This window comes from Gracilinanus agilis, chromosome 4 (assembly GCF_016433145.1).
Source record: "Gracilinanus agilis isolate LMUSP501 chromosome 4, AgileGrace, whole genome shotgun sequence".
Lineage (NCBI taxonomy): Eukaryota > Metazoa > Chordata > Mammalia > Didelphimorphia > Didelphidae > Gracilinanus > Gracilinanus agilis.
The window spans coordinates 474,814,015-474,836,726 of record NC_058133.1 but is presented as its reverse complement, the minus strand read 5'-3'; the positions used below and the strand labels follow the sequence as shown (position 1 = coordinate 474,836,726).

Genomic DNA, 22,712 nt, shown 5'->3' with positions numbered 1-22,712 from the left:
GGGGAGGGAGGGGGCTTTCCGGCCGGGGGGCGGGACCGGAGCGGTAGAGGGAAAGAGGAGCTAGAAGGGGGAAGGGTTGAGGGGCGCGGCGGGGCGGGCGAGAGGTCGCAAACCGGAAAGCGCATCGAACGTCCAATGGAAAGGAAATGTGGTGGAGTCTGCGCTCCGGCCAATGGCGGCGCAGCGCGGGAGTTTCAAACTGCCTCAGCCCAATCAGGGTGCCGCTGCGTCTATAAAGGCAACCGGCGCGCGCCCACTTCTCAGTCGTCTTTCGGCACCGGAGAAGTCTTCTACTTCGTCTCTTACCATGGCCCGTACCAAGCAGACCGCCCGTAAGTCCACCGGTGGCAAGGCTCCCCGCAAGCAGCTGGCCACCAAGGCCGCCCGCAAGAGCGCGCCGGCCACCGGCGGCGTCAAGAAGCCTCACCGCTACCGGCCCGGCACCGTGGCCCTGCGGGAAATCCGTCGCTACCAGAAGTCTACGGAGCTGCTGATCCGCAAGCTGCCTTTCCAGCGGCTGGTGCGAGAGATCGCCCAGGACTTCAAGACCGACCTTCGCTTCCAGAGCTCAGCCGTCATGGCTCTGCAGGAGGCCAGCGAGGCTTACCTGGTGGGGCTGTTCGAGGACACGAACCTGTGCGCCATCCACGCCAAGAGAGTGACCATCATGCCTAAGGACATTCAGCTGGCTCGCCGCATCCGTGGTGAGAGGGCGTAAGGCGCTGCTTTTCCTTTGCGGAAAGCCCACACCCCAAAGGCTCTTTTCAGAGCCACCCACCTTCTCACGAGAGTAGCTGTGACTGCGCTTATTATCCCCGACTCCCGACTTTGCCCCGCTTCCCCGCGTCCCGTTTACTTCTGCGTTAAGCCTGCTTCCCGGGTCCTCGATGGAGGCAGGGACGTGAAGGCGGAGTGCGTGTGTGACAGAATCCTCAAGTGCCCCAACCCCATCATTCACAATCACAAGAAAGTTCCCTTTGTTTCTAGTGCCTTCCGTCTCCTTCCCCTCTCGAGCGGGGCTAGCCAGACCTCCATGAGAGAGCCCCTTTTTTAATGCATACTTAAAGCCGAGTATAGATAATGTAGCTGGTGTGGAGGGGGTAGGGTGGCTTGTGTGTTACTACTACCACTGCCACTCGTACGTACCTCCTTACGACATCCATCACTTGCCCCAAAATTCTCTCCCAAGTCTGCGCAATTGTGTGGGTGTGGTGGGCGGAAAGACACAGGGGAGACACCTAAATCTAAATAAATCGACGCGCCTCCCCTTTTAATTTCGCGGACGTGGGGAGCAGAGAGGGTCAGGGATAAAAAAACAATGGGTGCGTGCTTATCTCAATGGGGGCGGGGGAGGTAGGGGCTGGTCAAGGACATCAAGTTATTAAAAGGGCGAGGACCGCAACCCAAGTGTGCTTGCAAGATGGTTGGACTTTTGTTTGTGGGCTCAGCTCTTTTCCTGAGGTGAGTGGGTGGCTCTGAAAAGAGCCTTTGGGTGTGTCAAGTTTCGAGTGCTAGCTCTACTTCTTGGCTGCCGCCTTCTTGCTCTTGGCGGCTTTGGGCTTAGCTGCTTTGGGCTTGGCTACCTTCTTGGCCTTGGTGGCCTTGGGCTTGGCGGGGCTCTTGGCCACCTTCTTGGGCTTGGCCGCCTTGGCCTTCTTCGGGCTCTTGGCCGCTTTCTTGGCGGCCGCCGGCTTCTTGGCTTTCTTGGGGCTCTTCTTGGCGCTCTTCTTGGCGCCTGCCGACCCCGTCGCCTTCTTGGGCTTCTTGGCCGCGCCGGCAGCCTTCTTGGCCTTGCTGGCAGCCGGCTTCTTGGCCTTAGCCTTCGTGTCGGCCGCCGGGGCCTTCTTGTTCAACTTGAAGGAACCCGAGGCGCCGGTGCCCTTGGTCTGCACCAGGGTGCCCTTGCTCACCAGGCTCTTGAGCCCGAGCTTGATGCGGCTGTTGTTCTTGTCCACGTCGTAGCCGGCGGCCGCCAGCGCCTTCTTCAGGGCGGCCAGGGACACGCCATTGCGCTCCTTGGAGGCGCTCACGGCTTTCGTGATCAGCTCCGACACCGGCGGACCCGCGGCCTTGCGCCGCGCTCCCCCGGCGGCCGAAGGCTTCTTGCCCTTTTTCTTGGCCGGGGTCTTCTCCGCGGGGGCCGGGGCGGCTGGAGCGGCGGGGGCCGTCTCGGACATGGCAGCGAAGCGACGGGAGGGCAGCGACAGCGAGAAGTCACTAGAGGACGCCGCGGACTCGCGAATAGGGGAGCTCCGGGCTGACCCACTTATATATAGGTAAGGGCTGCCCTCTGATTGGTTCGCCGTCCCAGCCCTCCTAGCTCGCAAGGAAGGAAAATGGCTCCGCTCTCTTCTCCGGCTCTGCCGCCTAAGCTTTCCAAAAGCAGAAAATGGAGAACGGGAAGGGGAGGGGCCCGAGGGGGCGGGGAGGCGGGGGGCAAAGCGGGCCGGGGAGAGACCCGGAGAGGGAGAAGTTCGCGTGCGGGAACCCGACCCAGCCCCCGCCCCCTAGCCCCTCGGGATTCCAACCCGTAGAGGAGAAGATCTTGCTAAGAAACAAGGGGAGCGCTTTTTTGTCTGGTGCTTGCTTGGTTTCTGGTGTGCGTGTGTGCGTGGGGGGGTGTGTTTTGGGGGTTTCTTGTTTTTTGCTTTTGTTTAGTTCTTCGGGGGTAGATACGATCCGTCCCTCTCAGAACTCAGTCACCACTACTAAATCGACGGCCCCCCGCCAATTGATGACCGCCTGAGGCGATCTGAAGCCCCTTTTCTGGACTTGCATGCTCGCCTTTCCCTACCTGGGGCAAGGTCTGGGAGTTCATGGAGCAGGAGGCGACCCGGTGTTTGAAAGGCTGGCTGCCGCGAAGGCGGCGAGCTCCGTGGGAGGGTTGGTTGGGGAGACTGTTGTTGCAGGTGAAGCCAACTAGCAAAAGTAAGTCCCCATCAGCCCGACGATTTCAGCTGACTCTGGGTGACAGAACACTCCTCCAGAGGCGCGGAGGGAAAATGGCCACTTGGATTCGGACCAGACGATTTGCACATTTCTTCCCACCCTTCGGGTTATAGGATTGGGTTTTTTCACGGTCGCTCCCGCCAAAGTTATAACTTTTCAAATAGCCAAATTGCTCTTCTTCCTTCCTTCTTCCCTTTTAGGAATCATTTTATCCGGGAAAGGGACTTTGGGAAGGACCAGAAAGTTTGACAGGAAGGGAATAGGTACCAGACTAGGAAGATGAGACGTGAAGTGCCCCCACATACTCTACCACCCACCAACAACCCTGCCATTGTAGTAGAGCCCCAGTTCAAAGGGAATTTCTAGGGTGGGCTCACTAGGGCAACGATCTGGTAGATAGGGTCACAAGGATATGCACCCTGTACGGGAACCTATAAAAAGGTGAAGACTTCAATCTGAGCTCAGACGCTTCCTGACTGTGTGACTGGCAAGTCACTTAACCCCGATCGCCTAGCCCTTGCCCCGTTCAGAACTAACCTTAGAACTGATACTGAGACAGAAGGAAGGGGGTACGGGTTATTTTAAAACAAAAACGTCAGTCATTGATTGACTCTCCATTTCTATACGTGTTTGATTATGGGGGGGTCACAGGATAAAGACTACCCTGGGCGCCGGCGGGGAGGGGGAAGAGAAGGGGCGGGGATAAGGGGAAAGGTCGGGAAAGATTGCTTGGACTATTTAGCTCATTTGGAGCTGCCGCGTACCAGTTAAATTACTTGAAAGCACTTGGAAAAAGTCAGGAAGAATACTAAATGTTTCACTCCGATTTGATTATTTTAAGATGTTCTAAAAAGTCTCATTAGTCTACATCTCTTAGAGAGGAGTAAATGGCCTGGATATCCATTCACAAGGGCCACGCAAAAAGAACCAGACAACTCCTTTATTCTCGGATCTGAAGAGCAAAGGGCATGGCAAATTCTGGCCTAAAAGTACCACGATAGAGGTCCCTCAAGCTCCCAGCCCCAATACCAGTAACATCTGGGAACATGTGTCTGCTTCCTTCACTACAACTAATAAATCTTGTCACTCTGAGTGAGTTGTTGTGTTGTTCGTTTTTTTAGAAAAGGGGCAAAAAAAAAAAAATGTCCCACACTTTGTTTTCATTCATTAAAAATCCAAAGGGGTGTGTGGGGGGAGGGGGAGATAAAGGCGCATCACAGCAATTAAGAGCAAAGGTCGTTCACTCTGAGTTGAGTGTGGGCTCCTTGAGGACAAGGAGGAATGAGTGTATCCCGTGAGAGAAAGAGGGTAGGTGAGGGAGAGGAGAGGAGAGGAGACTGGGTACCTGTACATCTACCTATAGGGATGAGACTTGGTGGAAGCATTTCTTCTCTTCACCCCAGCTACCCCAGGCCCTCCTATTTCCCCAAAGTGGTTCTGGGTTCTGAGAGATATTTAGGCAAGCCCAAAGTAGACGCTGGAAAATAGGAAGGAAGAGCATGTCCCCAAACCCCTTCTTTCTCCTGAAGGGAGTACCAGTTGTGCCTGCCCGGCCTTCCAGCCCTTCCACAAGAGCCTCCACCACTCTGAATCCTACACACCTGGCTTAGTCTTCATCCTCTCCATCCCATCCCTCCACACCATTCTGTGAGGGAGCTGCCTCACTCCTCCTTCTATTGCTAGAAACAGATCTGAGAAACAAAGGGCCAGACTGGTGGAACGATCTCCTCCTGTGATCTCTCACTTCCCATCAGCACCCCAGACGCAGCCCCCAGACACAGGCCCCTGACCTCGAGGGCCAAGGTCAGAAAGGGCAAGTTTGGGGTCAGCCACACTTCACCCTCTGGGCGCTTGCATATTAAGAGTGTTGGCAGGGAGTGGAGGGGATGTGCAGCCCGGCTCCAATGGTGAGGCCCAGCCGGTGCACTGACTGGTAACTGTTGCAAAAGAATCACAAAGTACGAAGCTTTGTAACAAGGTATGTCCCAAAGGCCTTTCCACGGGCACCTTCCTGGAGGTGTATCGGCTGTCGGGCAGCTACAGTGTGTCAGTAGCCAGGCTAGGATAAGAGTAAACAATGTCTCACCCGAACCCACAAAAGTCTGCTTCTCCAGCTCCCAGCTTCAGCCAGCCTCTCGGGGCCCTCCTGCCAGCCTGTGTTTGCTAGACCAGATCTTTGGAGCTTGTGTTTTTGTGAAACTCGACCCTTTTAAAGAGCAGGTGAGTGTCCTGGAGGGGGTGGTGCAGACAGAAAGGGCTGTCACTATACACTGCCTGCCTGCAAAGGATTCAGAATCTGGGGGGACGGAGAGGCCCCCAAGAAGAGCCCATCCACCCTTTTCTCACCGAGTAAAAACTTCACAAGGTGTCCAACCCCCTTGTCCTAAGCTCTGCTTGCTCCACTAATGGGTCCTTTGTCTCCTCCTCGACCAGATGCCAACTTACCAAGAGGAATTCCAGTGTGCTTGGTTCAGTGCTGGGCTGGGAGCCAGGAAGAGCTGAGAACCGGTCCTACTGTAACCACTTACAAGCTATGTGACCTTGGCCAAGTCTCTGGACCTCTTTTCCTCCCCTGTCAAAGGAAGGGCTTTCACTCCATGACCCAGGAGAGCCCTTTCAGCTCTAAAGCCATCCTTGCCCCCTTCTTGGTCCACACCGATGGTTCATCTCAGCTATACTCTTGGGACGACACTGATTGCACAGCCTGCAGAAGTAGGGGACAGAGGCGGCACCCAGAAGGCAGGGCCCACCTACACACACAGGCCCTGGGAAGAGGCCAGCACATCCCCAACAGCCCTCTGGGGAACCAGCAGCCTAGCAGAACCGGCAGGCAAGATGGAGAAGACCAAGTGGGAGCTGGAGGGGGAGACAGCAAGGCTCAGGGTCACCCTGGCAAATTTGCCCTGGGAGTGGGGTGGATTGGACAGGGCTGGCCAGCTCTCTGTGGAGCCCAGTGCCCGACTCCTTGCACAGACACAAGTCCCAGGGCAGGGCAGAGGCCCACTGGAAAATAAAGAAAAAGTCCCCTGTCTGGGATGAGCAATGGAGCTGATTAGTGCTCCTTTCCATTTGGAGAGAAAGGATTTGGGACTGCTTAGGAGAGGAGTTCCCTTTAAATGAAGTGTCTGCTATAAGCCATGTTCACTTAAGCCATTCCTGGGCAGCTACATGGCACAGTGGATACAGCACTGAACTAGTACTCTCAGCAAGAAATGAGTTGAAGCATAGATAGGTAGCTCAGTGGAAAGAGAACCAGGCCTGGAACCAGGAGATTGTGGGTTCAAATCTATCATCAGACATTTCCTAGCACTTAATCCCAATTGCCTAGCCCTTACCTCTGTTCTGCCTTAGAACCACTACTTAGCATTGACTCTAAGACAGAAGGTAAGGGTTTAAAAAATGAAAAAAAATGACCTGAGTTGAAATTTGACCTGGAATACTTACTAGCTCTATGAACCTGGAAAGGTCACTGGAAAATAAACATTTTTTTTGCTTGAGATGACCAATGGATTTAATTACAACTCCTTTACATTTGGAGAAAGGAATTGATGGGAAGGAAGGTGAGGAGAGGAACAGTGGGGAGAAGAGTTCAGTTTAAATGAAGCATCTTTTATATTCAGTGTTATGGTAGGCCACTTATGGGTGGGTAGATAGTATAGTGGTTAGAGTACTGAACCAGCACACTCAGTAAGACCTGAGTTCAAATTTGACTTCGGACATTTAGTATCTCTGTGACTGTGGGCAGGTCACCTAAATCTTGGTTTCCCCAACTATAGGAGAGGTCATTATACCACTTACCTCATAATATTTTCTTTGTATTTTCTGTTATTGTTGTGAGGACTGGGAACATAAAGCTTTGGGCTCAGGGCCTGGCATTTAGTGGGTGCTAAATAAATCCTTGTCCACTACCCACCCGCAAACTTTGTTTGCGTGGTAAATTGGCCCTTTTCCCTCTCCTTTCCTGTTTTCTTTCCCTTGTGGAGAACTAGAAACTAGATAAATTCTGATGCCCCAAGGTGAATTCCTGGAGTAAAGCCATGGGAGGAAAAAGAGAAATTTTAGACAGAAACCCATTCCATCGTTGGATACTTTAAAATATCGAATACTGTATAATTTTTGTCTTGACTTCACAGTCTTTTTCCTTTGGACACATAGCTGAACCCTCCCTTGGAACAAATATAAAGATGTGAACAAAACCAAGAGACACTGAAACTCCAGATAACATAAGCCACATTCTTCATCTGTAGTTGACTCTGTTCCCACTGACTCAAGTGGAGTAGAAATAAAAGTGGATCATCATTTTCCAGACCAAGAAAGGTCATTACAGTTAATTGCTTTTCAGACTATTTAGTCTTGTTTTGGGTGGACACTATCACATTTATTCTGTATATTCTCATCTTGCTTTTAATACTCCTGCATCAGTTCCTTTTGTTGTTGTTGGTTTTATTATTTTTTTAACTAAAACATTTTCAGTTACATGTAAAAATAATTTTTGACAATAGTTTTCTGACATTTTGGGATTCAGATTCCACCCCCTTCAGGTAGTAGATAGTCTGATAGAGTTTATATCAGACTCTATCAGTTCTTGCAAGTCTTCCAGGGCTTCCAAGTTTCTCATTATCAATATTTCTTGTAGAAAAAAAAATATTCCATTGTATTTATAGGTTACTAAGCTCCACACTGTGAAGATGGGATTATTTTTTACCCTTTACAAACCCCATTTATTTCTCTTTCTTGCTACCACAAAATGCAATTATGAATATTTTGACATACATAGGAGCAGTAGAGGGGGCTTTCTTTCAGTCTTTCTCCTCCTTGGTGTATATGCCAGGAATGGGATTGTCAGGTTAAAGGGTATGTAATGGTTCGGACATTTTTCTTTCCAAAATTGGCCTATGCATAGCTCCACCAGCATCATATACCATACCAATCTGTCCATCTCTCCCTTAAGATTGACTCATCCTCTTTGGGGCTTCATCTCATACTGCTAGATGTGAGGAGTTGCTTGATCTTGAATATATCCTATATTTGTCATTTAGAACAATTTTGCCTATCATTTTTTGAGAACTTTTTATTTTTTTTTAATCATTTCTTTATACTTTCTGATCACTTAGCTACTCTAGAATGACTTCTGATCTTACACATTTGCTCTATTCCTTTGGTATCCTGGATATCAGACTCTTGTTCAGGATATATAGAGCTGATATTTTTTCTTTCCCTCAATCACTGTCCTTGCTGCTTTGGTTTTGTTTGGATACAAGCTTTAAAATTTTATGTAACCCAAATAACCTGTTTTGTCTTTTATCTTCTTTCTTCTCCTTCCTCCTTCCTCCCTCCTTCCTCCTCCTTCTCCTCCTCCTTCCTCCTCTTCCTCCTCCTCCTTCCTCCTCCTCCTCCTCTTCTTCCTCCTCCTCCTCCCTCTTCTTCTTCTTCCTCCTCCTCTTCCTCCTCCTCCTTCTATTTTGTTTTCTCAAGATCTCCCCTACCCCCACCCACAATGGTGCTAAATATCACACTTTCTCTATTTTTTAAAAACATAGTGGGGTAGCTGGGTGGCTCAGTGGATTGAGAGCCAGACCTAGAGATGGGAGGTCCTAGGTTCAAATCTGACCTCAGACACTTCCTAGCTGTGTGACCCTGGGCAAGTCACTTGACCCCTACTGCCTAGCCCTTGCCATTCTTCTGCCTTGGAGCCAATGTACAGTATTGACTCTAAGACAGAAGGTAAGGGTTTAAAAAAAAAATTGTTTCCCAACTATATCCCATAACTATTTTGTCTCCTCGACATTTTTATTGGTGTCACATAACTTAGGGGGTGTAGCTATTTGCAATAGATTAGCTAGGGCTAACTGGGAACAATGAATCTTTTCCAGTTTTCCAGTCTTCCTTTATATCTGTCGAAAGAAACAAAGATTTTGATACTAGTTTATATGCACATCCTGAGTTAGTGGATTATTGAGTGGAACTTCTCTTTGTAGCATTGTCTATTTTTGTTAGGACTATGTGGAAATGTGAGTTTTGGTTGGGTTGTTTTTTTTTTTTCATATTTGAGTTTCACATATTTTGAATCATGTAACTAATGCAATTATTACTCATTTCTTCATTGATTCTCTTGATTTTTACAAGTTTAAACCATCATTTGGTCTGCAGATGGAGAAATGTTCATATCTTGGATTTTTCCTGACTAATTTTTCTAACTAGCTTTTTTGGAACTCTAGCAAATAGCAATGGGGGAACAGAGGTACAAAGCCCTAAATGTTAGGAAGTTTTTTTCTGATACCATGCCTAAATTTCCTCTTTGCATCTTCTTTCTACCTACTGCTACCAGTTTTTCCCTCTGGGGCAATGCAGAATGAGCTTACCCCTTCTTCTTGGTGATAACCCTTCAACTATTTATAGGGAGCTATTATGTTTTCTCCACCCTATTTCAATCATCTCCTACTCCTTCAACTGATGCTCCAAAGGTTTGAATAACCAGGTATTGCCCTCCTTTAGATAATTATCATTGTCTGTCTTAAAAACTTGACCCTTAGGGGCAGCTGGGTAGCTCTGTGGATTGAGAGTCAAGCCTAGAGACAGGAGGTCCTAGGTTCAAATCCGGCCTTAGACACTTCTCAGCTGTGTGACCCTGGGCAAGTCACTTGACTCCCATTGCCCACCCTTACCACTCTTCCACCTAGGAGCCAATACACAGAAGTTAAGGGTTTATTAAAAAACAAAAATAAAAACAAAAAAACAACTTGAGCCCTAGAACTGAATACAATATTAGAAGAAACCTACTTCAAACCCCTCACTACAAATTAAGAGAGATCCAGAGATTTACTTTGCTTAAAGTCACACAGCAACTAAGCTTTAGAGGGGTAATTTGAACCCAGGTCCTCTGACTCCAAAACTGGTCTTCTTTCCATTGTACTACAATAAGCTTTCCGTTGCACTGAGTACAAGCCACATAGCTGAGAGCCTGCTTTATAGTTAGGGGAAGTAGATATTATTACAAGGGACTTCCAGAAAGCCCATTGGCTCACTCGCTCCCACCTAAATCTTCCTCCATCTACTCCCTGTCACATCTCAGTAGAGAATTTTTTTTTTCATGGTATGGAGGGTTACACTTCAAATTCTCCAGGGAGAGACTAATAAATACATTGTTAGTCTCCATATCATGGCATTTCCAATTAGAAGGAACCTTTCGTTTTTTAGACCCTGACCTTTCATCTTAGAATCAATACTAAGTATTGGTTCCAAGGCAGAAGAGTGATAAAGGTTAGGCAATCAGGGTCAGATGACTTGCCCAGGGTCACACAGCTACAAAATGTCTGAGGCCATATTTGAAGCCAGGATCTCCTATCTCTAAGCCCGGCTCTCTATCCATTGAGCCACCTAGCTTCATGACAACTTAGCCCAGGACCGTCATGTTTGGGGACAGGGGCAGTCCTAAGGTAAGTGAATTTGCCCAAGGTCATAGGGGAGAGTGAAGTTTCACATCTGGATCTGCTACCTTTTGTTCCATGTCTCCATCATAGCTGTCTCCCTCATGGAGGCATTTTACTCTACCACAAAAAGGTTCTTTTTCTGTTATTTAGACATGGTTTCTGACATTCAAAGCCCCCTGGAAAGTATTTGTAGATTCCTAGATAGTTTGAAGTAACACGTGCAAATCTTTCACTTAAGCCTCTGATTTACCACTTCCCTTGTTTTGGATGAGATCGTCTTCAAGGACTCTTCCATTCTAACCAACCACAAGGTACAAATGACACAAGAGAGATACATTTCTCTATGAGAATCCGATGGGATTTTTAAAATTTCAGCTATGACCCAGGAAGGAGATCTAGGGAGAACTAGCTCTCAGGCAAGTGATGAAATGAGTTTCTGTGTGTGTGTGTGTATTTTCTTTTGACATGGTTCCTAACATTCCCATTTTGGACTTTTTTCCAGAGGAACTCATGTTTCATAGCTTTTTTTTTTTTCTTTTTAAACCCTTACCATCCATCTTAGAATCAATACTATGAATTGGTTCTAAGTCAGAAGAATGGTAAGGGCTAGGCAATGGGGGTTAAGTGACTTGCCCAGGGTCACACAGCTAGAAAGTGTCTGAGGCCAGATTTGAACCTAAGACCTCCCATCCCCAGGCCTGGTTTTCAGTCCACTGAGCCACCCAGCAGCCCCTCATAGATTTTTGCAGTTTACAATTAGGTATTCTCGGTCCTTACAACTATATGATGTAAGCAACCCACTTTGCTGATAAGGAAACCTCAACAAGAGCTGTGGAAGGCCGCCTACTGGGTATGTCAAGAGGCGATTCTTTTTTTCAGGGGTGTGTTGAACTAAATGTTCTCTGCTGTTTCCTACAACTCTGGAGGCCATCTGTTGAACACCACACAGTCCCTTCTCCTATATTTCCCTGCTAACACTTTGTCACATGACTTCAGACTCCAGCAGCTTCCCACTAAGCCAGCCTGTGGGAAAGACCTCCCTTGCTGAGGATGAACATCAACCATAGTGTTCTGGCTCCCAGGACAATTGCACTTCTATTAGCCCAGTGAAAAGCTTTCCTTTTGTTAGAGGATTTCTACTCTCCGGGAGCAGGTGAAAAGGAATTTGGGGCACTTCCTCAGTCATGTAATCTCTATACATAGGTGGCAACCCCTGCTGAGCAATACCATGCCTTGCTGGGAATCTTTGCAGACGACTGCCTGGGAACATGGGCCTAATGTGCCCCTCCTGCCAATTAGCCCCAAATGTCCCACACCATCTGAACGGGGATTGAACCCAGTGTGAAAAACATTATACTTAGATATACTCCTCAGATACTTCCTAATTGTGTGACCCTTGGCAAGTCACTTAACCTCAACTGCTTACCCTTTACCATTCTTTGGCCTTGGAATGGATGTTTAACACTTATTCTAAGACAGATTATCAGGGTTTGGTTTTGATTTAAAAGAAAGAGAAGAAAAGAAAAGAAGAGAAAAGAAAAGAAAAGAAAAGAAAAGAAGAAAAGAAAAGAAAAGAAAAGAAAAAAGAAAAGAAAAGAAAAGAAAAGAAAAGAAAAGAAAAGAAATGAAAAGGGAGACCTCCTAGTTTTAAGTCCACTGCTCCCTTCCTGTTTGCAAGTTCTGGTTTCTGACCTTGTTCCTTTGTCCAATGGCAGCCTAGAGAAGAGCAACTGAAACTGTCCAAGTCATGGCAGAATTGTCTTATGAGGAAAGACAGGTTTTTTTTTTTTTTATATACCTTTTTTTTTAAACCCTTACCATCCATCTTAGTCAATACTATGAATTGGTTCCAAGGCAGAAGAATGGTAAAGGCTAGCCTCTCTTCCTCTTTTCCCCTTTTCCTTAAGGAGGGGAATGCTAATGAATAGAGAATGGGAGGGGGAAAAGTGTCTGTAGACCTGGTTGGGGTGGGGGGGAGGCAAATCTCAGCTTTGCCATTCACTATCCATATCTATATCTGTTTGTTGGAAACCCTTTATTGTTATTAGGAAGCAAATTTCAATTTCCCAATAGTATTGTGCCAGATGTGGGCTCGTCGTTGTTGTTCAGTTGTGTCTGATCCTTCAGGACCCACTTGAGATTTTCTTAGCAAAGATACTGGAGTGCTTTGCCATTTTTTCCCTCCAACTCATTTTACAGATAAGGAAACTGAGGCAAATAGGATTAAGTGACTTGCCCAGGGCCACACAGCTAGTATCTGAACTCAGGAAGAGACGTCTTATTGACTCCAGGTCCAGCACTTTATCCACTGTGCCACCAATGCCCCAAGTATGGGGCTACAAAGTGCTTAATGTTCTGTTTTGCTGTAATTTGGCAGATATGGATTCAGATAGGTGCCACCACCCTTTGGCAGTTCATGTCAGCTCAACCTTTCCACCATATAAAAGGCACTCTGCTTTGAGCTGGAGATAAAAACATGAATATGTCACCCGTCCAGTCCTTAAGGACCACAGGAGGAATAAGGCACACAAGGCAAGAAATAGGATACAAAGTAGTACATACACACATGAACACATAATGCAATCCCAGCTCTGAAACTATGTAATATAATCCTAATGTGCAATGATTTGAAGGGCCCACTGAGCAAGGCACGGGATAAAAAGAACAGAAATTTTGTTACTGTCCTAAATAGACATTTTACTCAAGAGAGTACAACATATATATTTATATGATTCTAGTTAGGGAGATATTCAGGCATAACTCTCCAAGAAGCAAAGTCACAGTGGGCAGCTGGGTGGCTCGGTGGATTGAGAGTCAGACCTAGAGACAGGAGGCCTTGGGTTCAAATCTGACCTCAGACAATTCCAAGCTGTGTGACCCTGGGCAAGTCACTTAACCCCCATTTTCCAGCCCTTACGGCTCTTCCATCTTAGAACCAATACAGAATATTGGATGGTAAGATGGTAAGAGTTTAAAAAGAAAAAGAAGCGAAGTCATAGAATTTTGGTGTTCATATCACTGGACTCCAGTCTAGCCTCAAAATACCTGCTTAAGTATCTTTCTCAAACACCATATTGATCGTGTCACTCCATTCAATAAATTCTAGTGGCTTCTATTATTTTTAGGATTAAATAGGAACTCCCCTGTTTAATATAATAGTAGTTGCTATAAACTTACACAGTGCTTTACGGTTTACAGAGTGTTTTAGAAATATTATCTCACAGAATCCTCACAACAACCCTGGGAGGAAGATGTTTGGGGAATTTAAATTCTTTACTGCATGGCTGCTTCCTAGCTTTCCAGTCTTCTTTATCATTAGTGTTCCCTCCAGCCACATTGTCTCCTCAAGATTTTTTACATATAACACTCCATCTCCCAAGTGGAATGCTTTCTCTCTTCACCTCTACCTCTTGGAATTCTTAGTAAGTGCTTAATAAATATTTACTGATTAATTGATTTTTAAAAAGTGGCCTTGGAACAGCTAGGCAGTATAGTGAATAGTGTACCAGGCCTGGAATTAGGAGGACCAGGGTTCAAATCTCACCTCAGACACTTCCTAGCTGTGTGACCCTGGGCAAGTAACAGTCCTGATTGCTTAGCCCTTGCCACTCTTCTTAGAATTGATACTAAGACAGAAGGTAAGGATTTTTCTTTTTTTTTTAATGACCTTAAGGATGATCTAGTCATGAACTGCCTTGTTCACCATCTTGGAGGCTGGCTCTGTTCAAGGAGATATTTCTTTATGCAGTCCTATGGAAGGCAAAGAAACATTGTGGTCTAGTGGATAAAGCATTGAATTTGTCATTGGGAAAGTAGATTTGGGTTCTAAATATTGCCCCTGGCTTGTATTCGCTATGTGATCACACACAAGTCAATAAACCATAATGAGCCTCAAGTAGTTCCTAAGAGTCAAAATAAAAGAGATTGGTTGTGATCTGATACCATGAAGGATGGTCCCATGGCAACAAAACACAGATCCCTGACAAATCTAGGGTAAAGGGAGAATTAACTTTAGACTAAAAAATAAATATTTTTTTTTCTCGACAGTTGTATCAAAGAGTTTGCAGTGATATTAGGGATACTAGGGTATCCCTAGAAGCATGAGTTACCCTGACCTTGCTTGTTCCCTATATATATTTTTCTATTCTGTCTCCTACTAGTGGTATGGGAATCTGAGGTGGGGTGTACTCTTCTGTGAATAGAGTTGAGGAGGGCTGGATTTTCCTTATCATTTATTTTGATGTACTCTTTAATTATCTTTTTGTTTTTGAAGTAACGTGTCCTCAAGATGGCCTATAAATTTATGACCATCTCAACTAGTGAGGTAATCAATGATTATAGGGACATTGGTTAGTAGAATCCAAGGAGATGACATTATTTAATATTGATGATCATAGCATTGGCCTTCTGCTCATTTCGTGGTGTTTATGTTTACTAGGTTTTCTTTATATAAAACTCCCTTCTTAAAATGAGTACATTACGAGCCCTCTAAATAGCTTGATCTGTAACCTGACTTATGTAATTCTTATTATGAAAAGATGAAAAATTTTATAGATTTGGCTTTTAGATTAGTGATCCATGAGAGTAGTCTCCCCCATGAATCAGAAGGGGGAATAGAGTGAATTTAAACAGCATGTAGTAGTAGGAATTGAGTGAAATACACTGACTCCATCTGTTGACTCAGACCTGGAGCTAACTCAGTTCTCCTTCTATTCAATTATGGGCCTAGTTCAACTTCTGTCTTATGAGAAAACTTTATTTAATTATGGGAATTATAAGAAAACTTCATTGCACTATTTGAACATAGTTCTACATGGCTGGGGAGCTGGACCTCTTCAATTTGTTGCTTAGAAACCCTTAACTAAGGACCTAGGTCTGTGTTGGCAAACCTATGGCACATATGCCAGAGGGGGCTGCTCCCCTCCCCTTTCTATGCACACCTGAGGATGTTTCTCACATCACCTACCCCTCTGCCCTGAAGCCCAATGGGAGTGTTTCCTTCCTCCCCTGTCTGAGGTAAGGGGGCAGCTCATCTATGGCATGAGGATTGTAGTTTGGGCACTTGGTCTCTTAAAGGTTTGCCATCACTGACTTAGGTTATGCTGACCAGAAACTTGATCAGATTCAAAGATTGATTCAAGGAGTTTTGTTTTGTTTTGTTTTGTTTTAACAATTATACATCTCAAACAACCCATGATTACCTGATTTTGCATCTTGATTCATTTTTATTTTAATTAACTGGCTAAATTTTATTAGCTTTTTAGTGCATAAAAATCTAGCTCCCCTTGTATTCAGGGCAAAGTGCCAAACCTGAGGAGGCCTGATCCTGATTTGTCATGTAACTGGCATACATTGCTTAATAAATTGATATGCTGAGAAGCTTAAACCTTTGCTAGCTGTCATTTTGCTTTTCAGTAGACACACTGGGCTCTCACTATGGCAAGGCAATCATTTTATACTTCCCTTACTGACTAACTATCCCACTCACCATAGCAGATTTACCAAAATTTTAAGTTCCTTCTCAAACTACCCAGATTTCCCCTACTTTTTCAGCTGAGAACCTTACCTTATATTTCACTGAAATAATTGAACCTATTTACTAAGATCTTTCTCTTCATTTCACATCACTCATCTAGATGCCTTCCCCAACTATCTTTTTCTTCACTTCCATCTCAGATGAAGTAGTTCTCTTGCCTAGTCAAAACTGTCTACCTGTACTCATCATCCCATTCTATTTCACCTTCAGAAGATTGTCCCATCTATCATTCCTAACCTTCAATCTTCCCTCTCTGTCGATTGCTTTCCTATTGCCTACAGACATGCCTGTGTATTCCCCATCCTCAAAATCCTCTTAATCAATCTTCCTTTTGCGTATAAATTCCTTGAAATTCCTGCAACAGATGTCTCCACTTCCTTTCCTCTCACTCCTCCAAACTTATATCTCCCATTGCCTACCAGTCATCTTGTAGACACCTTAAATTCAGCATATCCAAAACGGAACTCGTCTTTCCCCATACCCTTCCTATCTTTGATATTATTATTGAAGGCATCACCATCCTCTCAGTCACCTAAGCTTATTCCTTACTCCCACTCATTACACATATCCAATTCTTTGCCAGATCCCATCGATGTTCCATTTGTAACATCTCAAGTATAGATTTCCTTCTTTTCTCTGTAACCCTGTACTAGGGTACCGGCCCTTATCGCCTCATCATTGTTCATTTTTTTCAGTGTTTCTAACTTCATGATCTCATTTGGGGGTTTCTTAGCAAAGAAACTAGAAGAGTTTGATTTTTCCTTTTTGCAGCTCATTTTAAAGATGAGGAAATTGAAGCAAAACAGGGTTAAATGACTTGTCCAAGGTCACACACACCTAGTGTCTGAGACCAAATTTGAACTCAGTTCTTCCTGATTCTAGGTCTGGTGCTCTATCTACTTCACCCCATAGTTGCTCCATGCCTACTGCAGTAGCCTTTTGAAGTTTCTTATCACTCCAGTTTATCCTTCCCTCAGCTGTCAAATTCATCCTTCCAAAGTATAAGTCTGGTTATGTCACTTATCATGACTGAATAAACTCCACTGGCTCTCTGTCATCTCCAGGATCAAAAATAAAATTATCTGTTGGGCTTTCAAAGCCCATCATAACATGGCTTCCTCCTGCACTTCCAATCAGCATTATTTACCTCTTCCCGTATCTCCATCATATACTGTACTTTTTAAAAAACCCTTACCTTTCGTCTTAGACTCACTACTGGGTATTGGTTCTAAGGCAGAAGAGTGGTAAGGGTTAGGTACAATGGTCGGCAACCTTTTTGGCCATGAGAGCCATAAATGCCTGCAGAAGGAGGATGGAGGCAGAAGGTGCTGGAATATGGGGCAGGGGCTGAAGGGCCCCCTGGGGCACATCCTGGGGCTCTGCCCGGACTGGCCAGGTGGAGCCAGATATGGCTACATAGCCATAGGTTGCCGACCCCTGGGTTAGGGAATGGGGGTTAAGTGACTTGCTCAGGGTCACACAGCTAGGAAGTGTCTGAGGTCAGATTTGAACCTAGGACCTCTTGTCTCTAGGGCTGACTCTCAATCCATTGAGATACCCAGTTACCCCCCCCCCCATATATTCTTGTTTTCTCCCTAATTAAACTAGGCATTCCTTGGGGGCAAGATTGTCTTTTTCCTTTCTTTGTATCTCCAGCATTTGGCATAATGCAAAGCATGTTCTCAATAAATGCTTGTTGACAAATATTAATTGTCCCAACTCAGGCTTAGGAGTCTCAGAGCCAATAGGGAATTAGATGACAGGACAATGACCAGCTAGTACAAAAAAAAGACCCTAGGTATCTGTATACTCATAGCCATAGCAAAGTACCCTAAGAAAATAGAGCTGACTTTCCTGACACCACCACCTTTTTCTCCCTGCTTCACATAGGTCTTTAGGTTACTATTTGGTTTATTTGTTCTTTTAAGGCTGCCTTAATGCTTGTTATAAGAGAAGGGAGGAGTTGAGAGGCAGTAGTGTGATTTATGCTAAACCCTATTGTTGCAGAGGGATACTGATTCTTATTATAAACATCCTTGTCCCATCAAAGGAGAGATACCATAGAGTATAGATCCCAATACACAATTAATGGACTCATCATTGGTGAGTGTGTAGGACACACAAAAGGTGTCAGAACCTTTTCCTATGAGTGGTCTCCATCTAAGTTCTGGTCTCACGCCCAACACTCTGCCTTGCCTGCACCCTCAGAGATCTTTTATTTCAAATATGTTAATTAATTCATGATATCATGGATAAATATCCTATATTCTTTACTACAACTGAGAATGACAAAATCATTATATTGGAGAAGGATCTGTATGGGAAGCATGTCATTTGCCCAGGCTCCTCTTAAGTAAGTAACTAATGTGGCAAGTATCAAAAGTTAGTCAGCTGAGGGGCATAGTACATATGGAGTGATGAACTACTTCCTGGAGTCAGGAAGAATGGAGTTCAAATCCTGATGCAAATACTTTAGTTGTGTGATCCTGATCAAGTCACTTAACCTCTTTCTGATTCAATTTCCTCATCAGTAAATAAAAATATAATAACATATAAGATAATATGTATTATAATTAATTATAATTAAATTAATAATTAAATATAATAACAACATATAAGATAACATAATAATAGCACCTCTCAGGGTTGTTTTGAGGATCAAACGAGATTTTAAAAATTTAAAGTGTTGCATAAACGTTATTATTATTAATTTGGCTCCAAGATTAAAAAGGGGAGAGGGGAACACCTTAGCCATATCACCACTTTGATAGAACTGTTGGATTATTAAGCATAGAGAGGTATATAAAAATCAGGTGTGGGAGGATTTCTATGTTTCCATGGAAGGATCTTTTGTGTTTGTTTAATGCAGTGGTTCTCAAACTTTTTTGGCCTACTGCCTCCTCTCCAGAAAAAATATTACTTAGCCCCCTGGAAATTATTTTTAAAAAACTTTAATAGCAATTAATAGGAAAGATAAATGCACTTTTGTGGCCATCACCTCTCCCCTAGATCGCTGCAGCACCCACCAGGGGGCAGTGGCGCCCACTTTGGGAATCACTGGAACTTTAATGGTTCCCCACTCATTGAGAAGTGATTGCTGTGATTGGCTGGAACACATATATACAGATACCAGATCTTGGTAAGTCTGCATTTAGAACAATAATCAATCTATACTTGCACCGGGCTTTCCAGAGGGCTTAAAGATCCTATTATCTGGGAAGAGATACAAAGTATAACTGCTCCCATGGCTCAACTGGAACAAACAAGCAAATTAAGGGAAAACTTATTAATACAGTGATAGGGAAGATATAGAATAATGTTCTCCACATTTTTTATTCTTCCCCTTCTCCAGAGTTCCTACCCACAATCCTCACGTCCAGCCACCAAACTGATATGCCTAAAATATCTGACCAATGTCATTGACTTTCAAAATCTTCTATGGTTTCCTATTACTTCTAGAATAATAATTTTTTTTTTAGATTTTTTTTTTAAACCCTTGTACTTCAGTGTATTGTCTCATAGGTGGAAGATTGGTAAGGCTGGGCAATGGGGGTCAAGTGACCTGCCCAGGGTCACACAGCTGGGAAGTGGCTGAGGCCCGGTTTGAACCTAGGACCTCCTGTCTCTAGGCTTGACTCTCACTCCACTGAGCTACCCAGCTGCCCCTAGAATAATAATTTTAAAAGATCAACCTGGCATTTAAGGTCCTCTACCGTCTGGCTTTTCCGGAGCTTGCCAATCTTGTATACTATTCTCTATCACCTCTCTTTACTTAAGCTAACGAAAATGTTTCCTTCTCCACATCATTCCACATTCCACATTCCTCCTCCTCCACCCGTACCGCGGCTCAAAACCATCCCCCCACATTTAGAATGCATTCCCTCACCACCTCTGCCTTTCATACTCTTTTCAAAAAGACCAGTTCAGGGGCAACTTCCTGCCACAAGTCATGACAGTTTAGCCATCTCTCGCAGTCTCCTAGAAATGGCTTATTGCACAATTATTCCCCTCCTACCTACCTTTCACAAGCGGTGAAGTATAAATTATCTAGTGACAATACCTGCCCGCCAAGTAGTTGCCTTTGTTCTAACAGCCAATAATAAGGATCGAGTAGTATCTCCTCATTTGCATGAGGCTAATGGCAGCTGGAGCGCCATCTGTCCAATCAGGATGCCAGAATGAGCTTCCCTCCGTTGGAAGAGAATTAACAAAGGCTAACAGAAACCAAGAGCATAATTCGAGTGAAACTTGGATAAAGCTTATCTTACTGTAACAATTTGCGGAACAACCAAACCACTAACTGAACGAATTGAGGATCAACCAGCGTTCAGCTCCTTTGAAAGATCAAGTGGTTGGCCCTGAAAAGGGCCTTTGGTTTTCCTTGGCGGACTTGCAAAAGGGAGATGACTTAGCCGCCGAATCCGTAGAGGGTTCTGCCCTGGCGCTTGAGAGCGTAGACAACATCCATGGCGGTGACTGTCTTCCTCTTAGCGTGTTCTGTGTACGTGACGGCGTCCCGGATCACGTTCTCCAGGAAGACTTTCAGCACGCCGCGGGTCTCCTCATAGATGAGACCCGAGATACGCTTAACGCCGCCGCGCCGAGCCAGGCGGCGGATGGCAGGTTTGGTGATGCCCTGGATGTTATCCCGCAGCACCTTCCTGTGCCGCTTGGCACCTCCTTTGCCTAAACCTTTACCACCTTTCCCACGTCCAGACATTGTTTGCTCCAATTACAACTACCTGATCAGGATAAACTGCTATGCGAGGAGTTAGTCCTTATATACGATAAAGTCGGACCGGATTGAAAACAGGCACCCTTCGTGCGCAAGACGTTTTTGGCTCCTCCTCCTCCAACCCCTAGAAGAGAGCGTGGTACTGAACCATTTCTTTTCTTGCTTTCCTTTTCTCTTCCTCCCCTTTCTACCCTTCCCCCCTTTTTCGTCCGTTTGTTTCCCTTTCTCTTTCCTCTCCCTCCTTTAGAAAGTGGGTTTGTAAAGGTTGAAGTCTCAACTCTTTAAGTTTTGGGGTATTTGTAATATGAACCACCTCTTTTGCGATTTGTATAGTCATATTTTATTCGTTAGAATTAATTTAAGAATACGTTTTAGCAAAGGGAGCCTGCCATTCCCAGGTAAATTTCCAAAACGTCATTTATTGGAATTTTAAAGAGACTGGACTGCACATTCAAAAACCTGTGCTTGTTGTCATTCAGTCAAGGGTTTGCTCACTGCCAGGGATTGTGCTAAGTGCTGGGGATGGAAAGAAAGGCAAAAGACAGTCCCTGCCTTTGAGGAGTTCTCTAATGGGACAGACAACAGCAAACAATTATGTAGGAAAAAACTATGCGCGGATAAATATGAAATAATAAATACAGAGAAGGTTCTAGAATTAAGAGAACTTGGGAAAAGCTTTTTGTAGATGCTGGGATTTTAGCAGGACTTTGAAAGAAGCCAGAGAGGTCACAGAATTCATTGTGGTAGAGGGGGAGTTCCAGGCATCTGGGACAGCCAAGAAAATAGAACTGAGAGATGGAGGGTTTTTGTTCATAGAAGAGCAAGGAAGACAGTGTCGTTAGATTAAAGAGTACATAGGGAAAGTAGGTACTGTAAGGAGACTGGAAAAGGAGGAGCATAGGAAAGACCTTGAATGACAAATAATTTTATGGTGAATCCAGTTGTCCAATTGGAAGAGTGGATTGTGTAGGGTAGTGAAAAGATCACACATGAGTTTTAGAAAAATCACTTTGGCACCTGAATGGAGGATGAACTGAAGTGGCAGGCCAACTATTAAAAAAAAGCCCAAATGTGAGGAGCTGAAGGCCTGCAGCAGGGCAGTGACAGTCTAAGATGATTAGAGTATATAAAAGGAGGAAAGGAAATGTATAGGAGAGTTGTTGCTCAGGGGCATGGGTGAAATCGTTGAGCCTAGGTCACAAGTTGGATTTGGGAGGATAGGTTGTGAGCTCCTTGAGAGCAGTAATTGTGCCTTTTAGCTGTAGTTGTATTCCTAAGACAGCACCATGCCTCGCACATAGTAGACTTTACCAAATGTTTATTGATTATTGGGAGGTGGGAGGTAGGAAGGTATTGAGGATGGCTCTAAATTGTGAGACTGAGGGTCTGAAAAGTTAAGTGTTACTGGCATGGGCATTGTGTCCCCCCAAACTCAAGACAAAACCAAGCAGGGAAATTCCTTTGCTCCCTTTCACCTCGGTGACGTGACACCCAACCCAAAACATCTGACCTAGAGGATTACCCTCCGGTGACTGTCCCTTTGATTTAACGTGGACAAAGAGACACACCTTATTCATCAGTCCTCCAAATCCCCGAGAACCACTCCTTGCCTTCTGGCAAACCTCCCCCACTCCTTGCTTCAGTGCTTACCATTCTAGAATCACGTTTTCACTGTTGTAAAGGTAAAAAAAATCCCCAGAAGGGCACAGCTTTTCCATCTGTGGACATGGAATCTAGAGACCCCAAACTTGTAGCTTAGTGAGGTATGATGAACTCCAAGTTTAGAAATAGTTTGTAGGTTGGAGACCCCCAAAGCTTGTGTTCCCATGGGAATCCACCCTGAAGGGAATCTCAAGCTAGCAGTTGCAGACTGAATAATGGACCCCAGGGTAAATGCTAAATACCCTTTTGTCCTAGGTAGTCTTGCCCATTGTATCTGAGACCCTTACCCAGGAGGACACACCTGGGCAGGGACCACCTTTAGTATCCCTTGTGTAAGCAGCCCCTTTCCCCTACACCCTAGCCTCTAGCTATGATCCCTTTCTCTAGCTTGATTGTATCC

General features: G+C 45.1%; 4 protein-coding genes across 5 annotated transcripts in view; 2 read left to right on the top strand and 2 right to left on the bottom strand.

Annotated features, from left to right (window-relative positions):
- The window catches only part of LOC123244240 (histone H2B type 2-E-like), a 262,719-nt gene that overhangs the window by 14,582 nt on the left and 225,425 nt on the right, over positions 1-22,712 (top strand). The window lies entirely within an intron of this gene.
- The window catches only part of LOC123244239 (histone H3-like centromeric protein cid), a 160,826-nt gene continuing 138,234 nt past the window's right edge, over positions 121-22,712 (top strand). The window contains exon 1 of the mRNA XM_044672592.1: positions 121-651. Coding sequence (XP_044528527.1) covers positions 173-651 — 479 coding nt within the window. The 5' untranslated portion in view covers positions 121-172. The remainder of the gene's footprint in view (positions 652-22,712) is intronic.
- Positions 1,164-2,225, bottom strand: LOC123244241 (histone H1.4-like). Its single transcript, XM_044672594.1, has one exon. It carries the CDS (start codon positions 2,175-2,177, stop codon positions 1,518-1,520), a length of 660 nt encoding a protein of 219 aa, XP_044528529.1. The 5' UTR covers positions 2,178-2,225; the 3' UTR covers positions 1,164-1,517.
- On the bottom strand, positions 20,267-22,227 carry LOC123244243 (histone H4). 2 transcript variants are annotated; one of them, XM_044672597.1, is made up of 2 exons: positions 22,219-22,227; positions 20,267-20,641 (listed from the first exon to the last, which is right to left on the bottom strand). In XM_044672597.1, exons 1-2 carry the CDS (start codon positions 22,225-22,227, stop codon positions 20,324-20,326), a joined length of 327 nt encoding a protein of 108 aa, XP_044528532.1. In that variant the 3' UTR covers positions 20,267-20,323. The 2 variants fall into 2 exon arrangements, with proteins under 2 accessions (XP_044528532.1, XP_044528531.1); XM_044672596.1 differs by lacking the exon at positions 22,219-22,227 and having other exon boundaries at positions 20,267-20,642.

Bases quoted from the DNA above. Each gene is read 5' to 3' on its own strand.
- LOC123244241 (XM_044672594.1), bottom strand. From the start codon at position 2,177: ATGTCCGAGACGGCCCCCGCCGCTCCAGCCGCCCCGGCCCCCGCGGAG.